The 21,355-nt window shown below is 42.9% G+C and overlaps 1 protein-coding gene across 8 annotated transcripts in view; it reads right to left on the reverse strand.

Moving 5' to 3' along the window:
* Positions 1-21,355, reverse strand: part of LOC118398547 (nesprin-2) — a 184,486-nt gene that overhangs the window by 114,365 nt on the left and 48,766 nt on the right. For 6 of the 8 annotated variants that reach the window (XM_052470857.1, XM_052470859.1, XM_052470858.1 and 3 more), the window contains 11 exons: positions 18,420-18,570; positions 16,877-17,023; positions 16,339-16,479; positions 15,904-16,086; positions 14,969-15,106; positions 14,058-14,243; positions 11,358-11,480; positions 11,018-11,200; positions 5,434-5,571; positions 4,975-5,076; positions 577-690 (listed from right to left, as the gene is read on the reverse strand). In XM_052470857.1, coding sequence (XP_052326817.1) covers positions 577-690; positions 4,975-5,076; positions 5,434-5,571; positions 11,018-11,200; positions 11,358-11,480; positions 14,058-14,243; positions 14,969-15,106; positions 15,904-16,086; positions 16,339-16,479; positions 16,877-17,023; positions 18,420-18,570 — 1,606 coding nt within the window. The remainder of the gene's footprint in view (positions 1-576; positions 691-4,974; positions 5,077-5,433; positions 5,572-11,017; positions 11,201-11,357; positions 11,481-14,057; positions 14,244-14,968; positions 15,107-15,903; positions 16,087-16,338; positions 16,480-16,876; positions 17,024-18,419; positions 18,571-21,355) is intronic. The other 2 variants (XM_052470860.1, XM_052470856.1) reach the window with 1 other exon arrangement.

Genomic DNA, 21,355 nt, shown 5'->3' on the forward strand with positions numbered 1-21,355 from the left:
TTGTCCCCAGCACAATGTGCACCTGTGTAATGATCATGCTGTTTAATCAGCTTCTTGATATGCCACACCTGTCAAGTGGATGAATTATTTTGACGGAGGATAAATGCCCACTAACAGGGAAGTATACAGATGTGTCCACAGAATTTGAGAGAAATATGTTTTTGTGCTTATGGAACATTTCTGGGATCTTTTATTTCAGCTCATGAAACATGGGACCAACACTTTACATGTTGCGTTTATATTTTTGTTCAGTATAATTATAATGATTTACATTCATGTGCAGTACATCATTAACACATGCCTTGTAATTATATATTAATGGCTTTCAAATTAACATTATTATAAAGTGTTACCCTCTGTCTGTCTGAACTCGACAGACAGACAGACAGACAGACAGACAGACAGACAGACAGACAGACAGACAGACAGACAGACAGACAGACAGACCAGACCAGACCAGACCAGACCAGACCAGACCAGACCAGAGCGAGAGCGAGAGCAACTGTTAAACCTTTAGTGACTGCTAATAAGGAAAAACGACCACATGTAGAGGACTTCCTATAAACGTCTGCTTACCTTAGTGAAAGCGCCGATGTGGGCTTCAGACATAGCGTCACTATCCTGGAGCCAGTGTGTGGTTGTAGCCACTGATTCTGCCAGCTCCTGGTGGCTAAGAGTCTCGTCTGGGTCCTAACACACACAGTACATGTACACACACACAGTACACACACACGTGTTATGGGTGTGTGTGGCAGACAGGGCTCTTGAATGGCAGCTGCCTCTGACAGTGTCCAAGGGATGTCGAGGTAGGACAATCAGTAAAAGTATAACATGTTAAACTTAAACCCTGTTATAAGTCCCACATTTTAAAAATGATATACTTTTATTTAATCTTTATTTAACAAGGTAAGCCAGTTAACACAATAGAAAAGTATATATACAGTGTGTGCAAATGAAGTAAGATTAGGGAGGTAAGGTAATAAATAGGCCGTAGTGGCGAAATAATTAAAATTTCGCAAATAAACCTTGGAGTGATAGAAGTGCAGAAGATGAATGTGCAAGTGGAGATACTGGGGTGCAAAGGAGAAAAAAAATAATATATATAAATAAATAACAATATGGGGATGGGGTAGTTGGATGGGCTATTTACAGATGGGCTATGTACTGGTGCAATTATCTGTAAGCTGCTCTGATAGCTGATGCTTAAAGCTAGTGAAGGAGATATGAGTCTCCAGCTTCAGTGATTTTTGCAATTCGTTCCAGTCATTGGTAGCAGAGAACTGGAAGGAAAGGCGGCCAAAGCAGGAATTGGCTTTGGGGGTGACCAGTGAGATATACCTGCTGGAGCCCATGCTACGGTTGGGTGCTGCTATGGTGACCAGTGAGCGGAGTTAAGGCGGGGCTATAAGGACTTAGATGACCTGGAGCCAGTGGGTTTGGCGACAAATATGAAGTGAGGGCCAGCCAACAAGAGCATACAGGTTGCAGTGGTGGGTAAAATATGGGGCTTTGGTGATGAAACGGATGGCACTGTGATAGACTGCATCCAATTTTCTGAGTAGAGTGTTAGAGGCTATTTTGTAAATGACATCGCCAAAGTCAAGGATCAGTAGGATAGTCAGTTTTACGAGGGTATGTTTGGCAGCATGAGTGAAGGATGCTTGTTGCGAAATAGGAAGCTGATTCTAGATTTAATTTAGGATTGAAGATGCTTAATATGAGTCTGGAAGGAGTTTTTACAGTCTAACCAGACACCTAGGTATTTGTAGTTGTCCACATATTTTAAGTCAGAACCGTCCAGAGTAGTGATGCTAGGCGGGTGGGCAGAGATCAGTTGAAGAGCATGCATTTAGTTTTGTTTTCATTTAAGAGCAGTTGGAGGCCACGGAAGGAGAGTTGTATGGCATTGAAGCTCGTCTGGAGGTTAGTTAACCTCTTGAGTGTAGGGGGCAGTATTTTGATGTTTGGATGAAAAACGTACCCAAATGAAACTGCCTATTTCTCAGGCCCTGAATCTAGAATATGCATATAATTGTCAGATTAGGATAGAAAACTCTAAAGTTTCCAAAACTGTCAAAATATTGTCTGTGAGTATAACAGAACTGATATTGCAGGCAAAAACCTGAGGAAAATCAAACCAGTAAGTGGCCTCTATTTTGAAAGCTCCATTTAAAGGGATATCAACCAGATTCCTTTTCCTATGGCTTCCCCATGGTGTGAACAGTCTTTAGACAGTTTCAGGCTTTTATTTTGAAAAATGAGTGAGAAAGATCACAAAGCGTCATTGTATGGCTGGGTGCCAGCAGCGTTTTGTATGCTTAACAGCTTGGAGCAGCCATTTTCTCTTTCTCTCCTATTGAAGAAGCTACATTCCCGGTTGATATATTATCAATTACATATTGTAAAAACAACCTGAGGATTGATTATAAAAAATGTTTGAAATGTTTCTACGAACATTACGGATACTATTTGGAATTTTCGTCTGCGATGTCGTGACTGCTCACGCCTGTGGATTTCTGAACATAACGTGCCAACCAAATGGAGGTATTTTGGATATAAAAATAATCTTTATGGAACAAAAGGAAGATTTGTGTAACTGGGAGTCTCGTGAGTGCAAACATCCAAAGATCAAAAGTAAGCGATTTAATTTATTGCTTTTCTGACTTTCGTGACCAATCTACTTGGCTGCTAGCTGTTTGTAATATTTTGTCTACTGAGAGAGATGTGCTTACATAAATATATGCTTTCGCCAAAAAGCTTTATTGAAATCTGACACACCAGGTGGATTAACAACAAGTTAAGCTGTGTTTTGCTATATTGCATTTGTGACTTCAGGAAAATTAAATATTTTTAGTAATTTAATTAGAATTTGGCGCTCTGCAATTCAGCGATGGTTGACGATCCAGCTAAGGAGATGGGTGCATCAAGAAGTTAACACGGTGTCCAAAGAAGGACCAGACGTATACAGAATGGTGTCGTCAGCGTAGAGGTGGATCAGAGAATCACCAGCCGCAAGAGCGACATCATTGATGTATACAGAGAAAAGAGTCGGCCCGAGAATTGAACCCTGTGGCACCCCCATAGAGACTGCCAGAGGTCCGGACAGCAGGCCCTCTGATTTGACACACTGAACTCTATCAGAGAAGTAGTTGGTGAACCAGGCGAGGCAGTCATTTGAGAAACCAAGGCTGTTGAGTCTGCCGATAGGAATGCGGTGATTGACGGAGTCGAAAGCCTTGGCCAGGTTGATGAATACGTCTGCACAGAACTGTCTTTTGTTGATGGCGATTATGATACCGTTTAGGACCTTGAGCGTGGCTGAGGTACACCCATGACCAGCTCGGAAACCAGATTGCATAGCGGAGAATGTACGGTGGGATTCTAAATGGTCGCTGATCTGTTTGTTAACTTGGCTTTCGAAGACCTTAGAAAGGCAGGGTAGGATAGATTTAGGTCTGTAACAGTTTGGGTCTAGAGTGTCTCCCCCTTTGAAGAGGGGGATGACCGTGGCAGCGTTCCAATCTTTGGGGATCTCAGATGATAGGAAAGAGAGGTTGAACAGGCTAGTAATAGGGGTTGCAACAATTGCGGCGGCTAATTTTTAGAAAGAGAGGGTCCAAATTGTCTAGCCCAGCTGATTTGTCCAGATTGGTCCAGATTTTGCAGCTCTTTCAGGACATCAGCTATCTGGATTTGGGTGAAGGAAAATGGGGGAGGCTTGGGCAAGGTGCTGTGTGGGGTGCAGAGTTGGCCCGGGGTGGTAGCAAGGTGGAAAGCAAGGGGCGGCAGGGTAGCCTAGTGGTTAAAGCGTTGGACTAGTAACCGGAACGTTGGAAGTTCAAACCCCCGAGCTGACAAGGTACAAATCTGTCATTCTGCCCCTGAACAGGCAGTTAACACACTGTTCCTAGGCTGTCATTGAAAAAAAGAATTCTTAACTGATTTGCCTAGTTAAATAAGGGTAAAATAAAAAGGCCAGCCGCAGAAAAATGCTTATTGAAATTCTAGCTAATCGTAGATTTATCAGTGGTGACAGTGTTTCCTAGCCTCAGTGCAGCTGGGAGGAGGTGCTCTTATTCTCAATGGACTTTACAGTTCCCGAGAACTTCTTGGAGTTTGTGCTACAGGATGCAAATATCTGTTTGAAAAAGCTGGTTCCTAACTTCCCTGAAATGTTGCATATCGCGGAGGCTATTCAGTGCTAATGCAGTACGCCACAGGGCAATCAGGTCTGGAGTGAACCAAGGGCTATATCTGTTCTGGTTCTAAATTTTTGAATGGGGCATGCTTATTTAAGATGGTGAGGAAAGCACTTTTAAAGAATAACCAGGCATCCTCTACTGATGGAATGAGGTCAATATATTTCCAGGATACCTGGGTCCGGTTGATTAGTAAGGCCTGCTCGCTGAAGTGTTTTAAACTATCATTACAATGACATCAGAGGAAAACATTCAATAACTTCAAAAAACATGAAATACTGCAAAGTAAGACTGATCATGAAACGAAACTGTGACACAGTTAAAGAGGAAAGGGAAAGGGTAAATACGGTTGCATGCCCACACGGAATAGCATTCAAAGAAAAGAGGGAACTGTAGGTGACCTCTGCAGGAGACTCTTGACGTAACTTCGAAGGACATGTGTTGCTATGAACACCGTACAATAGTGACATGATGAAAGGAATAAGTCAGAAATTGTATTGTAGTAGTGTACTTCCTGTTTTCTGGACACATAGAACAATCCCACTCTATGTGCAACAACCACATTACGACCACTAACTTTAAATGTTAGCCCTAACCCCACTCTTTGCTGTAATATTTTGATCAAGTCCCAAAATGGAGCTGGCAAATAAATGAGGAGTCAATTAAATTGGAGCAGAGGTGGGATTAAAATAATAATTTGTGGCTGTAGCCAACAAACTAGAATGGGCCAAAGATATATCTTGTGTTTTAGGTTTTTGTTTTATTTTATCTTTACCTCAGGAAAACTGCATGTGAGTGTGTCAGAGGATGATGAGTGATGATCTTCATCCTCGTATTCCTCCTCTTCCTCAGAGAGGCATGCTTCTGAGGCATCCTCCTTCACAACAGGGTTAGGAAAGGGTTAACATTGGCTGTTAGTTACATGTTAGAGAAGTGGTCATCAAGTCGGGTCCTTTGTTCCAACTCAGCACTGAAACACCACATACTTCATAGTTAGTTGATTACTTCATTTAGGTATGTTGAAATGCTGGACTGGATAAAAAGACTGCACGCCCTGTAGCTCTCCAAGACCATGAGAAACACTGTGTTAAGAGTGCCCGCAAATTGTTATTCAAACTCATGTCACTTCTAATGTCAGGGTGAGTCCGAAATGGCATAGTATTCCCTACATAGTGCACTAGGGTAACATTGTGTACGTAAAATACAAATGTTGGTTGATCATGCAAGCTTGTACCTGATGTCCGGTGATTCGCGGTGGACCCGTATTCCGTTGATGTGAACTTATTAAGATAAGGGCACTGGGTTCTGTTGTCACACACACATTGCATGATGGGATGACCCCCTCAGCCTCCCTCACTTCACGCATGTTGCCCTGTGGATACAGAGGAGGTGATTAGAGAGGTTAAAGGTCGAAATCATGCTTTTCATCAAATTAGATGGTATTTGGATGAAACCAAATCAAAGTAGGATGACCAAAGTTTGAAAAATGACTGTTGCTGGTACATGGATAAAGTTCGATCAGAAAATCAAATGGCATTTGTCACATGCGCCGAATACAACAGGTGTTGACTTCACTGTGTAATGCTTACTTACAAGCCCTTTTCCAATAATGCCGAGTTCAAAAGTAAAATAAAAATAGAAAACGGAAACAGTACTGAGTCAATGTGAAGGGGTACGAGGTAGTTGAGGTAATATGTAGGTAGGGGTAAAAGTGACTAGGCTATCAGGATAGATAATAACCAGAATAGCAGCAGCACATGTGAAGAGTGTCTGTGTGTGTGGCGTCAATATGCATGTGTGTTTTGTTAGCGTATATGGTGTGTGTGTGTTGGAGTGTAAGTAGTTGTGAGTGTGTGAGTATAGTCCAGTGAGTGTGCATAGAGTCACTGTAAGGGAGTCAGTGCAAAACAGGTTCAATTTAATAGTGGAAACTTTCCATGGGAAAATATGGGAATTAACGTAAATATATGCAAATTAATATTAATACCATTTAAGTCCATCGCATCTCCCAAAAATGTTTTCAACATACATCTGTAAAATGATAGTCTAGAAACTAAAGCTTTGGTTCTCTTCCACTCAGACTTCCATGTCTTCTCCCTGGACATCCTCAATGTCCACCTCTTGAACATCAGACTGAGGCCTCATCTTCACTGTCACTTTCCAACCTTGTTGAGGATGGCTCGTTGTCAGGCTCAAAATGCCTCAAATTTGCCCAGATGGCCACCAGTTTTTCAACCCCTGTATTGGTCAGCCTGTTGAGTGCTTTGGTGTGTGTGGTCCCAAACAATAACCAGTTGCGCTCTGAGGTGGCTGATGTTGGTGGGATTTGGAGAATGATGTAGGCAACAGGGGAAAGAGCCTACATCCACAAAGTTCCATTCACCAGGTGGCTGATGAGATATGTTGGCACGACTGCCATATTGCATCTCCATCCCTAAGCCCTTGCTTGGAAGTGTACTTCGCCAGACTGCCAATAACCTTGCCCTCATCCAGGCCAAGGTGGCGAGACATGGTAGTGATGACACCACAGGCCTGGTTGATCTCTGCACCAGACAGGATGCTCTTGCCAGCATACTTGGGGTCCACCATGTACACTGCGGTGTGTATGGACTACAGGCAGAGGTCTCCACACTTTTTGATATATTTCAGAACTGCAGTTTCCTCTGTTTGGAGCAACAGTGAAGTGGGCAGGGCAGTATGGATTTGTTATCTTACATCTGCAAGCAGAGTCTGAAGATCAGACAGGATGGCATTGTCTCCCTCAATCCGTACAATGGCTACTGCTCTAGGTTTCAGAAGTTTCAGGTTGCTTACCACTCTCTCACAAAATACATCATCCAGGAAAATCCTCTTGATGGGGCTGTCCATATCGGCAGACTGTGATATGGCCATTTCTTGGAGAAACTCCTTCCCCTCCAGGAGACTGTCAAGCATAATGACAACATCACCCCAATGGGTGTTACTGGGCAGTTTCGATGTGGTGCTCTTATTCTTCTCACTTTGCTTGGTGAGGTAGATTGCTGATATACTTGATGAGCCTTCACATACCTAACAATTTCATTGGCGCTCTTGTAAAGTGTATCCATTGTTTCCAGTGCAATGATGTCCTTGAGGAGCAGATTCAATGCATGAGAAGCACGGCCAATGGGTGTGATGTGAGGGTAGAGCTCCTCCACTTTAGACCAAACAGCTTTCATGTTCGCAGCATTGTCTGTCACCAGTGCAAATACTGCCTTCAGCTCATCTGCAATGTAGAGACCGGTGTGTCTGTTGTCCCTTGTGTCTGTGCTCTTGTAGAATACTGGTTGAGGGGTGGATAATATGAATTTAATTATTCCTTGCCCATGAACATTTGACCACCCATCAGAGATGATTGCAATACAGTCTGCTTTCTCTATGATTTGCTTGACCTTCACTTGAACTCTGTTGAACTCCGCATCCAGCAAATGAGTAGATAAAGCATGTCTGGTAGGAGGGGTTTATGCTGGGCGAAGAACATTCAGAAATCTCTTCCAATACACATGGCCGGTGAGCATCTGAGGTGAACCAGTTGCATAGAAAACACGAACAAGACATTCATCAGCATTGCTCTGACTACGTTCCTCCATTGATTTAAAAAACCTTCTGATTCTAGGAGGATCATGAGCTGTTGCTATTGATAAGGTGTCTGATTCATCATTTTTACATCGAATAGAAGTAGAGGGACTTTTGTCAGAGGTTGTTTGTTGTGAGCGCTGAGGGAACTTTATACACTTGGCAAGATGATTCTGCATCTTTGTTGCATTCTTCACATATGATTTGGCACAGTATTTTCAAATGTACATAGCTTTTCCTTCTACATTAGCTGCAGTGAAATGTCTCCACACATCAGATCGTGCCCGTGGCATTTTCCTGTAAAGATTTGAAAAGAAATGATGAAAAACAACACATACATTTCCATGTACAGATAAATAGTTATCCGTTAGATTAAACAACTCCTTTGTAAGAGAAATTTTTTAAAATGAAACATGTATGGAAACAGGTGAATTAACACTCCTCAGTTAGCAAGCTCTAGCAAACTAAAACCCAATTGGTAGCAAAAACTAACTACCAGAAATTGTTAACAAGTTATAAATTATTTAAACACACTTTGCTGTCGGCTATTATTTACTAGTTAACAAAAAATAAAGTATGTAATTTAAAATATATTCACAACACCCAGTGTTGTAACCAGAAAGCATGTAGTCCTTGGCTCGGACAGTGTAGTAGTGTGGGCTCAATAGCATCTCAATAGTGTGCAAGATCTTGAGAATCAGCTGTACATGTTATGGAAGAGTGCACTGCACACGTGATGGAAGAATGCACTGTGCATGCAGAGGGTTGAAATTCCATTGAACTGGGGATAGTTTAACCAAGATATGCCACAAGACCTAAAATTGCCATGTGTATCCCACAAAAAAGGTTCACTATTACAAGCTAACATTTTGATGAATTTAAGCAAAATTCCTGGGCTTAACTTCCATTTACAGGATATTTACGGAAATTTACTAGAAACTTTCCGACCCTTTGCAACCCTAGTGAAGACGCTTGCCAGCTGGTTCGCGCATGCCCCCTGAGAACGTGCTCTGGAATTCCATCTGGCCCAGGGGCCTTGCAAGTGTTGACCTATTTAAAAAGTCGTACTCACATCGGCCACAGAGAGCAACATCACACGGTCATCCGAGACAGCAGGGGCTCTCATGCCTGGCTCAGTGTTTGAAGTGAGCATAGTCTGAGAGGTTGTCTGGGAGGTTTGCGTCACTGGGCAACTCACGGCTGGCTTTCTCTTTGTAATCCGTAATAGCCTGCAAACTTTGCCACATCCGACGAGTGTGGAGTGGATGTCGTAGGATTGTATCTTAGTCCTATATTGACGTTTTCCATGTTTGATGGCTCATCTGAGGTCGTAGCGGTCTTTCTTGTAAGGATTCATGTCCGTTTCCCGTTCCTTGAAATTGGTAGCTCCATGGCTTTTTGTTAGGGTACATATGTTGGGTCACTGTGGGGAAGAAGTCATTGATGGTAAACTCCTTCATGATATTGGATGATTCCCTGAACATATTCCAGTCTGTGCTAGCGAAGCATTCTTCTAGCTTAACGTCCGCTTCGTCGGACCACTTCGGTACTGAGCGCATCCCTGGTACTTCCTGTTTGAGTTTTTGCTTGTAAACAGGAAGCAGAAGGATGGAGTAATTTGCCGAAGGGAGGGCCTTGTATGCGTTTCTGTGGATAGAGTAAGTGGTCCAGAGTGTTAGCGCCTCTTGTGTTGGTAAAAGGAGACGTGTTGGCAAAAGTGGGGTTAAAAGCATTTCAGTTTTCCCGCATTAAAGTCTCTGCCCAATATAAAAGCTGCTTCTGGGTGTGCATTTTCTTGTTTGTTAATGGCCCTGTGCAGCTTGCTGAGTGTCTGCTTTGAGCCATTCTCGTTTTGTGGTGGGATGTAGACAGCAGTGATGATTATATATGAAAACTCATGGTAGCTAAAAAGGTCTGCAATTTACCATGAGGTTTTCTAGGTCTGGTGAGCAAAAGGTTGAGAATTCCTTCAAACTTGAAGCAGCGCACCAGTTGTTGTTTACAAAGAGGCACATCCCTCCCTCTTTAGTTTTGCCTGAGTCCGCTGTCCGGTTACGACGAAGCACGGAGAAACATTTGAGTTTCATTACCATATCGCCCAGTTGGTAGGAAACTCTCGAACAGAGCTCATCCATCTTGTTCTCCAGTGACTGGAGATTTGCCAATAAAACGGAAGGAAGTGCCAGATAATTTTCTCTGCATCTGAGTCTGTACTCTTAGAAATAAAGATGCTATTTTGAACTTAAAAGGGTTCTTTGGCTGTCCCCATAGGAGAACCCTTTGAAAAACCCTTTTGAGTTCCATGTAAAACCTTTTACACAGAGGGTTCTACATGGAACCCAAAAGAGTTCTACCTTGACCCCAAAATGGTTCTACCTGGAACAAAATAGGCTTCTCCTATGGGGACAGCCGAAAACCCCTTTTGGAAAACTTTTTTCTAAGAATGTAACAAGGAGTTCAGTCCTCCTCCCGCGACTTTTCTTGTTCGATAGCTCGAACAATGGAGTAGGGTCCGGTGTTGACAAGGGAACAGCTGAGTCGCAGTTGAAGTAGGAGCCGAAATCAAGGTCAAAGTCAGTAGCTGTCGATACATAGTTCAAAAGTACTTGGCAGTCATAGGTGATAAGGATGTGAGCTTTGTGACTGGCATCATCTGTCTTTTATTGGGGATCGATCACATTTAGCTAATTTCAAAGCATCAATTAGGGTTGGGCGATGTCAACCGTTGTCCTATTGTGATTATGTACACATCAAACATTGTGATATACGAGGGGTGGGCAAGTCCAGTCCCCGAGGGCCTGATCCCTAGCAAACACAGCTGATTAATCAAATTGCATTCTAAACTGAAGATCATACGATGCTATCGCCCCCTATTGGGCAACCAAAATCATGACAAAAGATAATGTTTTTGAAAGCTTGGGCAGAGGCTAAGTGCAGGCAAATATTTTCAAATGTTCCTTTATGGTGGAGGAGCTAAGGCACGGAACACTTGTGTGTGGAACTTCATTGAACCAAAATGAATGTTACCCATTTTCTATTTTTTATCATTGAACTTTACTGAACCCTTCTTGAATGGAGAGGGGCCTGGCTTTGGGGACAATATTGGCAACATTGGGGGCACATTTGTTACATTGCCGTAACGTTGTGTGGACATTGGAGACACGGTCTAGTAATGTTGTTGAAACGTGGAGATGTTGTGGAGACGTTGTGAGAACATTTCCTACCTCCAACGCTCTACTCTGCTCCTGTGTCAGCTGTTCCAACTCTTGGAGGGGCTGTAGGAGTAGCACAGCTCTGGGGAAGGCACTCAGTGTCTCTTCTGCCCCCTGAGGTAGTCCAAGTTCAGCCTTACAGCCCTCGATCTCCCCCACTGTCCTCTGCATAGACTGGATGTTGGCCAGGATTACCTAGACAGAACAAGAAGGGAGAGGCCAATACAGTAAGCACATACACAAGATGTGTGCTCGTGTGAAACAAAAACATTTCTAAATCATATAATGACAAACTTACATGAATGGCTATGTACACATCCTCTTATACACACTTAACACACTCTTGTCCCACCTGTCGGTTGTGGAGGTGTTCTTCAAGTGAGATGTCCAATGTGTCAGTGGAGGATAAAATAGCTCTGATCTTGGTCACATTTTTCTCCATCGTCTTCACCTCTGCTTCAATGGCATCCACTTCCTGAAAATAGCAACAATGCTGTGAATGTACCAGAGAAAAGCAAAAGCTCGAAAGCAAAAACCAAACTCAAAAATGAAAAGCACCACAAGTCAGTTTCATAAATGGAATAGAAATGATAGAATACTGCTTTATCGTCCATTGTCTTTTGCTGTCTTTTGTTATTCCAAACCCCCTGACATACCAGTCTGAAAGCTTCTGGTAATAACGTAGGATCGCTATGGGATGATACTAGGACATTATAAGGGTATCGTACGTACTCCAGGCCACTCTTGGACGTCTAAAATGAGATAGAAATGATGTCGAAATTGTAATGGACCAATACCTTTTGAAATAGCTGCCCTTTTTCGGGCCCTAAAAATTGCTTTTGACTAACTAAAAAATCTGTGCGGTCCTATGGTGAATTCTGATATCCTGATTTTTTTCTTATTTTCATTTTTTACCTTTATTTAACAAGGCAAGTCAGTTAAGAACAAATTCTTATTTTCAATGACGGCCTAGGAACAGTGGGTTAACTGCCTGTTCAGGGGCAGAACTACAGATTTGTACCTTGTCAGCTCGGGGATTTGAAATTGCAACCTTTCGATTACTAGTCTAACGCTCTAACCACTAGGCTACCCTGCTGCCCCGATGTGGCCCTCGAGACGATATCATTGTCCACCAATACCATTAACAGGTGTCAGACATTTTCACTTCACATAGTAACTTCTATTGAAGGGATAGAACAGCACAGTGGTGTTCAACGTTTTTGGCTACTGTAACCCCAATCACTTTGCTCTGCTCAAAGTTCCCCCTCGTGCAGCCAACCATACAGCGCATTCAGAAAGTATTCAGACCCCTTGAGTTTTTCCAAATTTTTTTACGTTACAGCCTTGTACTAAAATGGCTAACTTTAAATAAAATCTATCTACACACAATACTCCATTATGACAAACCTAAAACAAGATTTTTGAAATGTTTGCAAATGTATTAAAATGTTTAGGTACCCTTGCCCAGATCTGTGCCAAGCCACAATCCTGTCGAAGCTCTACGGACAATTCCTTTGAATTCATGTCTTGGTTTTTGTTCTGACGTGCACTGTCAACTGTGGGAGCTTATATAGACAGGTGTGCCTTTCCAAATCATGTCCAATCAATTGAATTTACCACAGGTGGACTCCAATCAAGTTATAGAAACATCTCAAGGACGATCAATGGAAACAGGATGCACCTGAGCTTAATTTCGAGACTCGTAGCAAAGGGTCTGAATACCTATGTAAATAAGGTATCAGTTTATTTTTAATAAAGTTGCAAAAATGTCTAATAACCTGTTTTTACTTTGTCATTATGGGGTATTGTGTTTAGATGGAATGAGGAAATGTTTTTATTTCATCTATTTTTAAATACAATGTGGAAAAAGGGAATGGGTCTGAAAACTTTCCGAATGCAACTTAGGACTATGTTCTTATAAATCTTCCCAAAGCATTTGTATACTTTACCACTGTATTGCATTTAATGGAATTGAATTTACTTTTAAAGGGTTAGTCCAACATGATTTCTTCCTTGAAAATGTTTCTACAAAGGAAGTAATCTATAGGCCAGGGGTGGCTGCAAATTACACTCAGTACATTGCAGTTACTCCTGGCATAAACTACTTCTAGGGCAAGAAGAACATTAAACAAGTATGACATTAGGATGAACTGTTGCTTTAAAACAAAAAGAAGACAAAAGAGAAAGGGGATGAAAAATGTATCCTAAATTCTTCTAGACAAACCAAAGGAAAAGACATGCCATGAAGAGAGAGGCGGTCTTCTTTCCTTTATTTTCATACTTTAGTAAATATTTTCTGTACTATTTATTAATTTCTTTTGGCTTTTTTAATTTTCAATTTTTGCCCTTTGTGCTGTCGTCTGTGTCAGAATAATGTTTGTACCACATTTTGTGTTGCTGCCATGTTGCTTCCATGCTATGTTGTCTTCGGTCTCTCTTCATGTGGTGTATCGTCTGTCGTGATGTGTGTTTTGTCCCCCAATTTATTTATTTTAAATTCCAGCCTCCCTCCCGGTAGGAGGCCTTTTGCCTTTTAGTAAGCCGTCGTTGTAAATAAGATTTTGTTCTTAACTGATTTGCCTAGTTAAATAAATGTTATAAATAAAGGTTAAATAAAATAAATACAAAATGATCAATAGAAATTAATTTATTAGCATCAAAAGTTTGTGTGTGAGTTGTTTTTCTGGGTCAGCCCAAGACCAAGTGTGCTCGATCAAATTTAGCCTAGACACGCAGTGGAATGTTCCATTGAAACTCACTAGCATTAGCCACAGCAGTTCTTATTAACTGTAATACGGGGAGGAGACACAATGCATTCTGAGGGAGAGTGAAACTCCTCTTTTGAGGCTGTTGATAGACAACCTTACTCTCTTTCCACAAACACCCAGTTTGAAGCATCACACTCACTGTTACACTCACTAAGACTCCCTTGCCCCAATCCTAACCTTAACCATTAGCAGTGGAGTCTGATCCTATATCTGTACCTAGGGGAAATTTGTCCCTGGAGCTACTAGTACCCCCTATTGAGAACCACTGCAATGGAGGGTCTTACCGGAGTGACGTGCAGCAGCTGGTCCAATGGCCCCATGATGTTATGCTGCATGGCGGTGACTTGGCGTTCGGTCTGGACTAGCTTATCCTCCATAGCAGTGGTGTGACACACAGCAGAGATCTCCACCAACACAGGTCCAAAGCCCACCAGAGTGGCCCGGATACGCTCAGAGTCATCCAGCACCATCTGTGATGTGGGGTTACAGAACATGGACACATGAGTGCACACCCGGATGCACACATACATGTACATACAAACACATACCTAGAAACACAGACTTACATACCTACATGAGCACACATACACTATCTACAAGCCATAAGACTCCTGAACACTTAAACTGGAATTAACACACACACACACACACACACACACACACACACACACACACACACACACACACACACACACACACACACACACACACACACACACACACACACACCAAATGCTGCTACCAGACTCTTGTAATGATTGCAAAATACTGCACAATTTAAAGTTTTGCCCCCAATCCCCTCTTCCCCAAAATAAGTGTAAATATTGGACTATAAATTGTGCCTGCCTGTATAATACTTATGTATTCTATTCTACTTCTACCATTTACTTTATGTTCGTATACTTATATTATATTATTTCTTATTGTTGTTGCATTGTTTAAAAAGTAGGTAAGCATTTAGTTGGACAGTATGCCATGTGTATCCCGTACATATGACTAAAAAACAAACATAGAAACACACTCGAACACGGACAGATCTACTACACAGCAGGTAGGGAAAGTATTCAGCCCCCTTGATTTTTTTCCACATTTTGTTTTACGAATGCACTGTATATCAATTCAGAACTACCAGCAGTGTTCTACAATCCAGGGGATTGCGTGTATGTACATGTCTGTGTGTGTGCAGTGGACTGGCCTGCAGTGTGTTGGTCTGGCTCTGGAGGCTCCTGGCTGTGGTGTAGGTGCCGGGAGCGTCTAGCCAGGACTGGGATTCTTCTAGCCAGCAGCCAGCACGGTGGATTATATCGTTATACTCCTGGAGGCAGGCAGGGATCTGACAGGGGATGGGACAGTGAAATTCCACAAATTAACTTTTAACAAGGTACACCTGTTAATTGAAATGCATTCCAGGTGACTACCTCATGAAGCTGGTTGAGAGAATGCCAAGAGTGTGCAAAGCTGTCATCAAGGCAAATGGTGGCTACTTTGAAGAATCTCAAATATAAAATATATTTTGATTTGTTTAACTCTTTTTTGGTTACTACATGATTCCATGTGTTATTTCATAGGGTTGATGTCTTCACTATTATTGTACAATATATAAAATAGTAAAAATAAAGAAAAACCCTGGAATGAGTAGCTGTCCAAAATTTTGACTGGTACTAATTTTCATTCATGGACATAAGACTAAAATCACCAGGAAATTAGCTCTGTGATTAATTTAATTTAGGAAATCTGCTCCCAAGTGTTCGCTTGAATGAATAGAGAGGCAAATGTGATCGTATCCCAATGTAATCAAGGTTATAAACGATCCTGTTTTTGTCAAATATTATATAACTGTTTGGGATTCTTGCGGTCAATTTGCAGTGTACAAATTATTTATAACTATGTTCTGGCCCACGACCATCCGCTCAAGGAAAAATCATCCCACGGCAATATGTAATTATGGAACCCCTGGCATTGGGCATAGGAACCGAAATAAATGGAGGAAAAAAACAGTCAACTGAAATTGTGCTGTTTTGGAAGAACCAGTTGAGGAATGCTGTAATTATAAGATACAACCACATGGTGAACATGGTGAAAGGCCTACCAAGCCGATCAGAGGGTAAGGTTGAGCTACTCCTCTCTCACCTTGCGGAGGAAGGCAGTGCGCTGCTCAGCCTTCTGGGCCGTGTCCTGGTAGAGCTGAAGTGGCTGGGTGATCTGGTCCATGAGGAGTTGGGCCTGCTCCGGCTCCTCCTCGGCTGCCTCCTGCACCTCGCCCTCCAGGAGGGCCAGCCGGCCGTGCCACTGGTCCAGCTGGTCCCATACGAACTGGACAAAAATATAATGTTGTCATGATATCAATCAAGTAACAATCAATCCCATGTACTTATAAGTCCTTTTGTTTTTACAACAGTTGTCACAAAATGCTTTTCAATGACTCGGCCTAGAGCCAGGTTAGGAACAATCTTGCACGATTGACTGGGGTAAGGGAAGGACACACACACACTAGTTTGATTGTTTCAGGGGAAGAACACACGTATGCATACAAACACGGAGACACACACACACACAATCACACACCTTTAGCACATGTTCAGCCTCGGACACAGAGGAGCTCTTCCGCTGCAGCAATGTCTGGACCTCTTCTAGCCCGACACGGATCTCCCCCATTCTGCTACTCAGCCTATTGAGTGGGCTGCTCTTCTCCAGGGCTTGGCCAACCTGGTAAATACACACAAGCATATGCACACACGTGCGCGCACACAAACACACAAATCACCCTTAAAGTCCCAACTAGCCAGGTTTTTACTCAGAAACCAGTGTTGGGATTGTGTTGGGCTCAATCCCATATCCATGAAACTTGCCCAACTTTTTGATTAATTCGCTGAGTTTCAATTCCCTTCCACAATTGACTGAACTGAGATGGAATTGACCCCAAAACTGCTCTACCAAGGTCTACCAAGGTTGAAGTTGCCCCTAGATGCTGATCTTACATCAGTGTTGCATTTTCTCCACTAACAGTTAAGGTTAGGATTGGGGGAAGGGACGCTGATCCTAGATCTGTACCTATCAGTAACTTCACCCTGGAGCCACCACCACCACCCTTTATCCCCATTACCTTCTCCTCCATGTCCTGCAGAGAGCCAGTGACTTCCTGCAGCTGTCTCTCCACCTCCGGAGGTGTAACAGTGGCATACTTTGTCCCAACACACTCCATGATAGACTGTAACCTGGCCCTCAGGGAACCCAACTCCACTCTGACCTCCTGTAGAGAGAGAGAGAGACAGAGAGGGGAGAGAAAGGGAAAGAGAGAGAGAACAATGTAAATGTGCCTTAAGGTCGATGTCCACACCCCCACGGAAATCTAATTAGCGTAATAAAAGAATGCCCATAACAATCTGTGAGTTTAAGCTAGAGATATATGTTTCTTTGCATTGGATGTGTTTCAATCCACCACATCTATGAGACATCCCAAAAATTGGTCTTCTCACAAAATCGTCTTTAGTGTCCGAGTGGTTTAGCCTACAAACTATTATACCCCTCTATGGGAATATCGTCACGGCCGTCATTGGAAAGAGACCAAGGTGGCGGCTCTGGTACGAGACGTAGACCCCGCTCCACCTTTGGCTCACCCCGCATTGGTGGCGCCTCTGGTGTGGGGACCCTCGCCGCCGGCCCCGGACTGGGGGACCCTCGTTGCGGGCCCCGGACTGGGGGCTCCGGACTAGTGTCCGTCGCTGGGGGCTCCGGACTGGAGTCAGTCGCTTGTGGCTCCGGACTGGAGACCATCGCTGGAGGTGCCGGACTGGAGACAGTCGTTGAATGCTTCGTGCCATGACTCCTCACTGGAGGCTTCGTGCCATGGATCACCACTGGAGGCTTCTTGCCATGGATCATCACTGGGATGTAGCGCATCGGGCTGTGAACGCACACTGGAGACACTGTGCGCTCCACCGCATAACACGGTGCCTGACCAGTACGGCGCTCGCCACGGTAAGCATGGGGAGTTGGCTCAGGTCTCCAACCTGACTCAGCCAAACTCCCCGTGTGCCCCCCCCCCCACCCCAAAATTTGTGGGGCTGCCTCTCGGGCTTCCTCGCTAGCCGTATACGTGTCACCAACTCCATTCACCAGTATCCCTCCTCGCACTGCTCAATTGAATCCCAGGCGGGCTCTGGCACTCTCCCTGGGTCACTCGACCACCTCTCTACCTCCTCCCAGGTTGTCTCATACTCCTGGCCACGCTGCTTGGTCCTTTTGTGGTGGGTAGTTCTGTCACAGCCGTCGTTGAAAGATACCAAGGCTTTCAACTTATTGCTAACAATGGCTAAAGTTAGCTGAGATTTGTAGTAGCTGTTACAAGAAAACATAACCACGTTTTATAGTTTCTTCTGGCCCATACAATAAATTACTCTCTCTCGAGCCTCTAAATAAAGAATACAGTGTATTTATGGGGCGGCAGGGTAGCCTAGTGGTTAGAGCGTTGGAAGATTGCAAGTTCAAATCCCAGAGCTGACAAGGTACAAATCTGTCGTTCTGCCCCTGAAAAGGCAGTTAACCCACTGTTCCTAGGCCGTCATTGAAAATAAGAACTTGTTCTTAACTGACTTGCCTTGTTAAATAAATAACATTTTTAAAAATTGAATCCCCCAGTAGCTCACCTTGAGTTGGCGTGTGCTGGGGTGGGACACCAGAATGGAGAGCAGGGTAGCCATTCGCTGCTCCACCTCTCCGATCTGCTCTTGCAAGCGCTCCCGCTCCTGCTCCTCTGAAAGCGCCGCGCTCCGGACCAGCATGCTCTGCTCTCTCAGGCTGTGTGGGCACAATGTCACCCTCACAATGTTAAAGGTAGGCTCAGCAATATGACATCATCATACACTGTCGTAGGGAAACTTTCTAGACTTTACACAATGTGGGTTGGGCATTCTATTTCTGTCAGTGTGAAAATGGAAATGGGGTTTATTTTGTATAGGAGGTTATGACTCTCCTGTGAGGATCCAAAAGATCAGGTTACATTGAGTCAGCTCTACAGCGCCCTCTCTCTCCCGCAGCAGGGGAGAGGAATGGAGTTGGGATGGAGTTGGCCAGTCGTATGACAGTCGTAAATACTTTGCAGAAACTCTGCGTTTGGGCTCTGCAGGATGGAGGGGAAATAACCTTTTTAGTAGAAGGAGATTCCTCCCGCCATAAATATAACATCCAAAAGTGGATAATGACACAATATTCCAAACACAAATAATGTGGGAAACGGTTGGTGGGGCTTGAAACAATAATCACGTCAAATGAGTCGTTGTTTGCGATACCATTAAGGTCGGAATAACCAAATAACGGTAACTCTACAAATGTATACGTCCCAGTTATCAGATTGACATCTAAATGTTGTAGAATTTATATGATTAAATATGAAACTATTTGTGAGAAGATGAAGTATGATTTTACCCTTCTAAATGAGAGAATAGTTTTTCATGTGAAGTTTTACCCAGTCAGTAACCACGCCACATGAGCACAGACCTTGTGGCAACATGATGGAACCGCCCTCCCAAGAGAAAACTAAAGACCAGCCGAAGTACAGCGTGAACTGGATATGGCAAAATAATTTTCCTCGCTAATGATGGCATCTATTTTGTGAAGTGCAGCAGTCCCTCCTGCAGCAAAGCACCCCCACAACATGATGCTGCCACCCCCATGCTTCATGGTTGGGATGGTGTTCTTCGGGTTGCAAGCCTCCCCCTTTTTCCTCCAAACATAACGATGGTCATTAAAGCCAAAAAGGTTTTTTGGTTTCATCAGACCAGAGGACATTTCTCTAAAAAGTATGATCTTTGTCCCCATGTGCAGTTGCAAACTGAAATCTGTTTTTTTTATTGCGGTTTTGAAGCAGTGGCTTCTTCCTTGCTGAGCAGCCTTTCAGGTTATGTCGATATAGGACTCGCTTTGGTCGTTTGCTGTTGTTCTGGGATTGATTTGTACTTTTCGCAGGAGACAGAACGCGTCTCCTTACTTAGGGATGAACCAGACTTGTGGAGGTCTACAATTTATTTTCTGAGGACTTGGCTGATTTCTTTGAATTTTCCCATGATGTCAAGCAAAGAGACACTGAGTTTGAAGGAAGGCCTTGAAATACATCCATAGGTACACCTCCAATTGACTCAGATGATGTCAATTATCCTATCAGAAGCTTCTAAAGCCATGATGACATTTTATGGAATTTTACAAGCTGTTTAAAAGCACAGTCAACTTAGTGTATGTTAATTTCTGACCCACTGGAATTGTGATACAGTGAATTATAAGTTAAATAATCCAACTGTAAACAATTGTTGAAAATATTACTTGTGTCATGCACAAAGTAGATGTTCTAACCGACTTGCCAAAACTATAATTTGTTAACAAGAAATTTGTGGAGTAGTTGAAAAACAAGTTAAGGACCACAACCTAAGTGTATGTAAACTTCCGACTTCAACTGTAGGTATCTCTAGGGTATCTATTCCAAATAAACAGAGTGAAGGTCAAGGACCGCTGAACACGGCGTTGTACACCTCTGGAAGATCCATTCTAACAGACACTCATAGACCAACCTACACCAACTACAAAGGACATGGTAAACTCTGGTGGATAACCAGAGACTTACACTATCAGAGACTGTCTGTCGACTGACTCCACAGACTGATCGGGCGTTTTCAACAGAGCGAGACGACAAAGACATACAAGCGTAAATATGTGTTGCATTTCTAAATCCAAATGAGCGGTTGTTAGGGTGCTAAATATCGATATTTACGATGAGCGTATTATTCAACTGTATGTACGATAGTTGAATTCCTTTGTCTCTTCTTCTCGCGCTCTTTCTTTCCCCACCCCTATTCATTGTGTACCAAGCGTCATATCGGGTTAGTCCACTAGGGACTTTTCATTGCATTATGTAGTAACCTATCCTGTGTGTGCGTTTATGTAATTCTGTGTGATTATTTAGTTAGTTAGTAAATAAATAATTAAGCCAATTTGTGTATCGCTGAGTCATCATGTAGACTACGGTTCGTGCAGATTTAATGGACTATGCAACATTCAGAATGAGACTGATGAGGTTAATAAGAATTAATGAATTGACTGATGTAAGACAAATTCATATCTTTAGAGTTTAGTCGGGAGATAGTGACTCGTTAAATAACTTTTCCCGTGGTGCCCCAAGATTACTAATGAGTTAATTGTTACATGATTAATTTAATCATCGTAATAAATAAACGTAGTTAATTGATTTGATAAAATAATCAAACACATTAATGATAGCAACGTCACGACGGAGGGCAATGGGAGAGCGTAGATTTTGGTCAACATAAAAATGTATTGCTAATTTGCTATATGAGACCTATTTGATTGAATATACGTTTTTCGTAATGCTTAGGTTGTTATGAATGTACACGCTTGATATCCCTCCAACCTAAAGAAAACCAATGTTACATCAGAGGTGTGCCTGTTATTCACATGCAAATCTGCCATCTAATTGACTAGAATGTTTCCGCTTGCTCCCGCCACCTCCAGCCTGCCTTTCGCCTTTACGGACACTGATTCACATTGTTAGAGTGGAGACTCCAATATCTTGTCA

The sequence above is a fragment of the Oncorhynchus keta genome, chromosome 19 (assembly GCF_023373465.1).
Source record: "Oncorhynchus keta strain PuntledgeMale-10-30-2019 chromosome 19, Oket_V2, whole genome shotgun sequence".
Classification (NCBI taxonomy): Eukaryota; Metazoa; Chordata; class Actinopteri; order Salmoniformes; family Salmonidae; genus Oncorhynchus; species Oncorhynchus keta.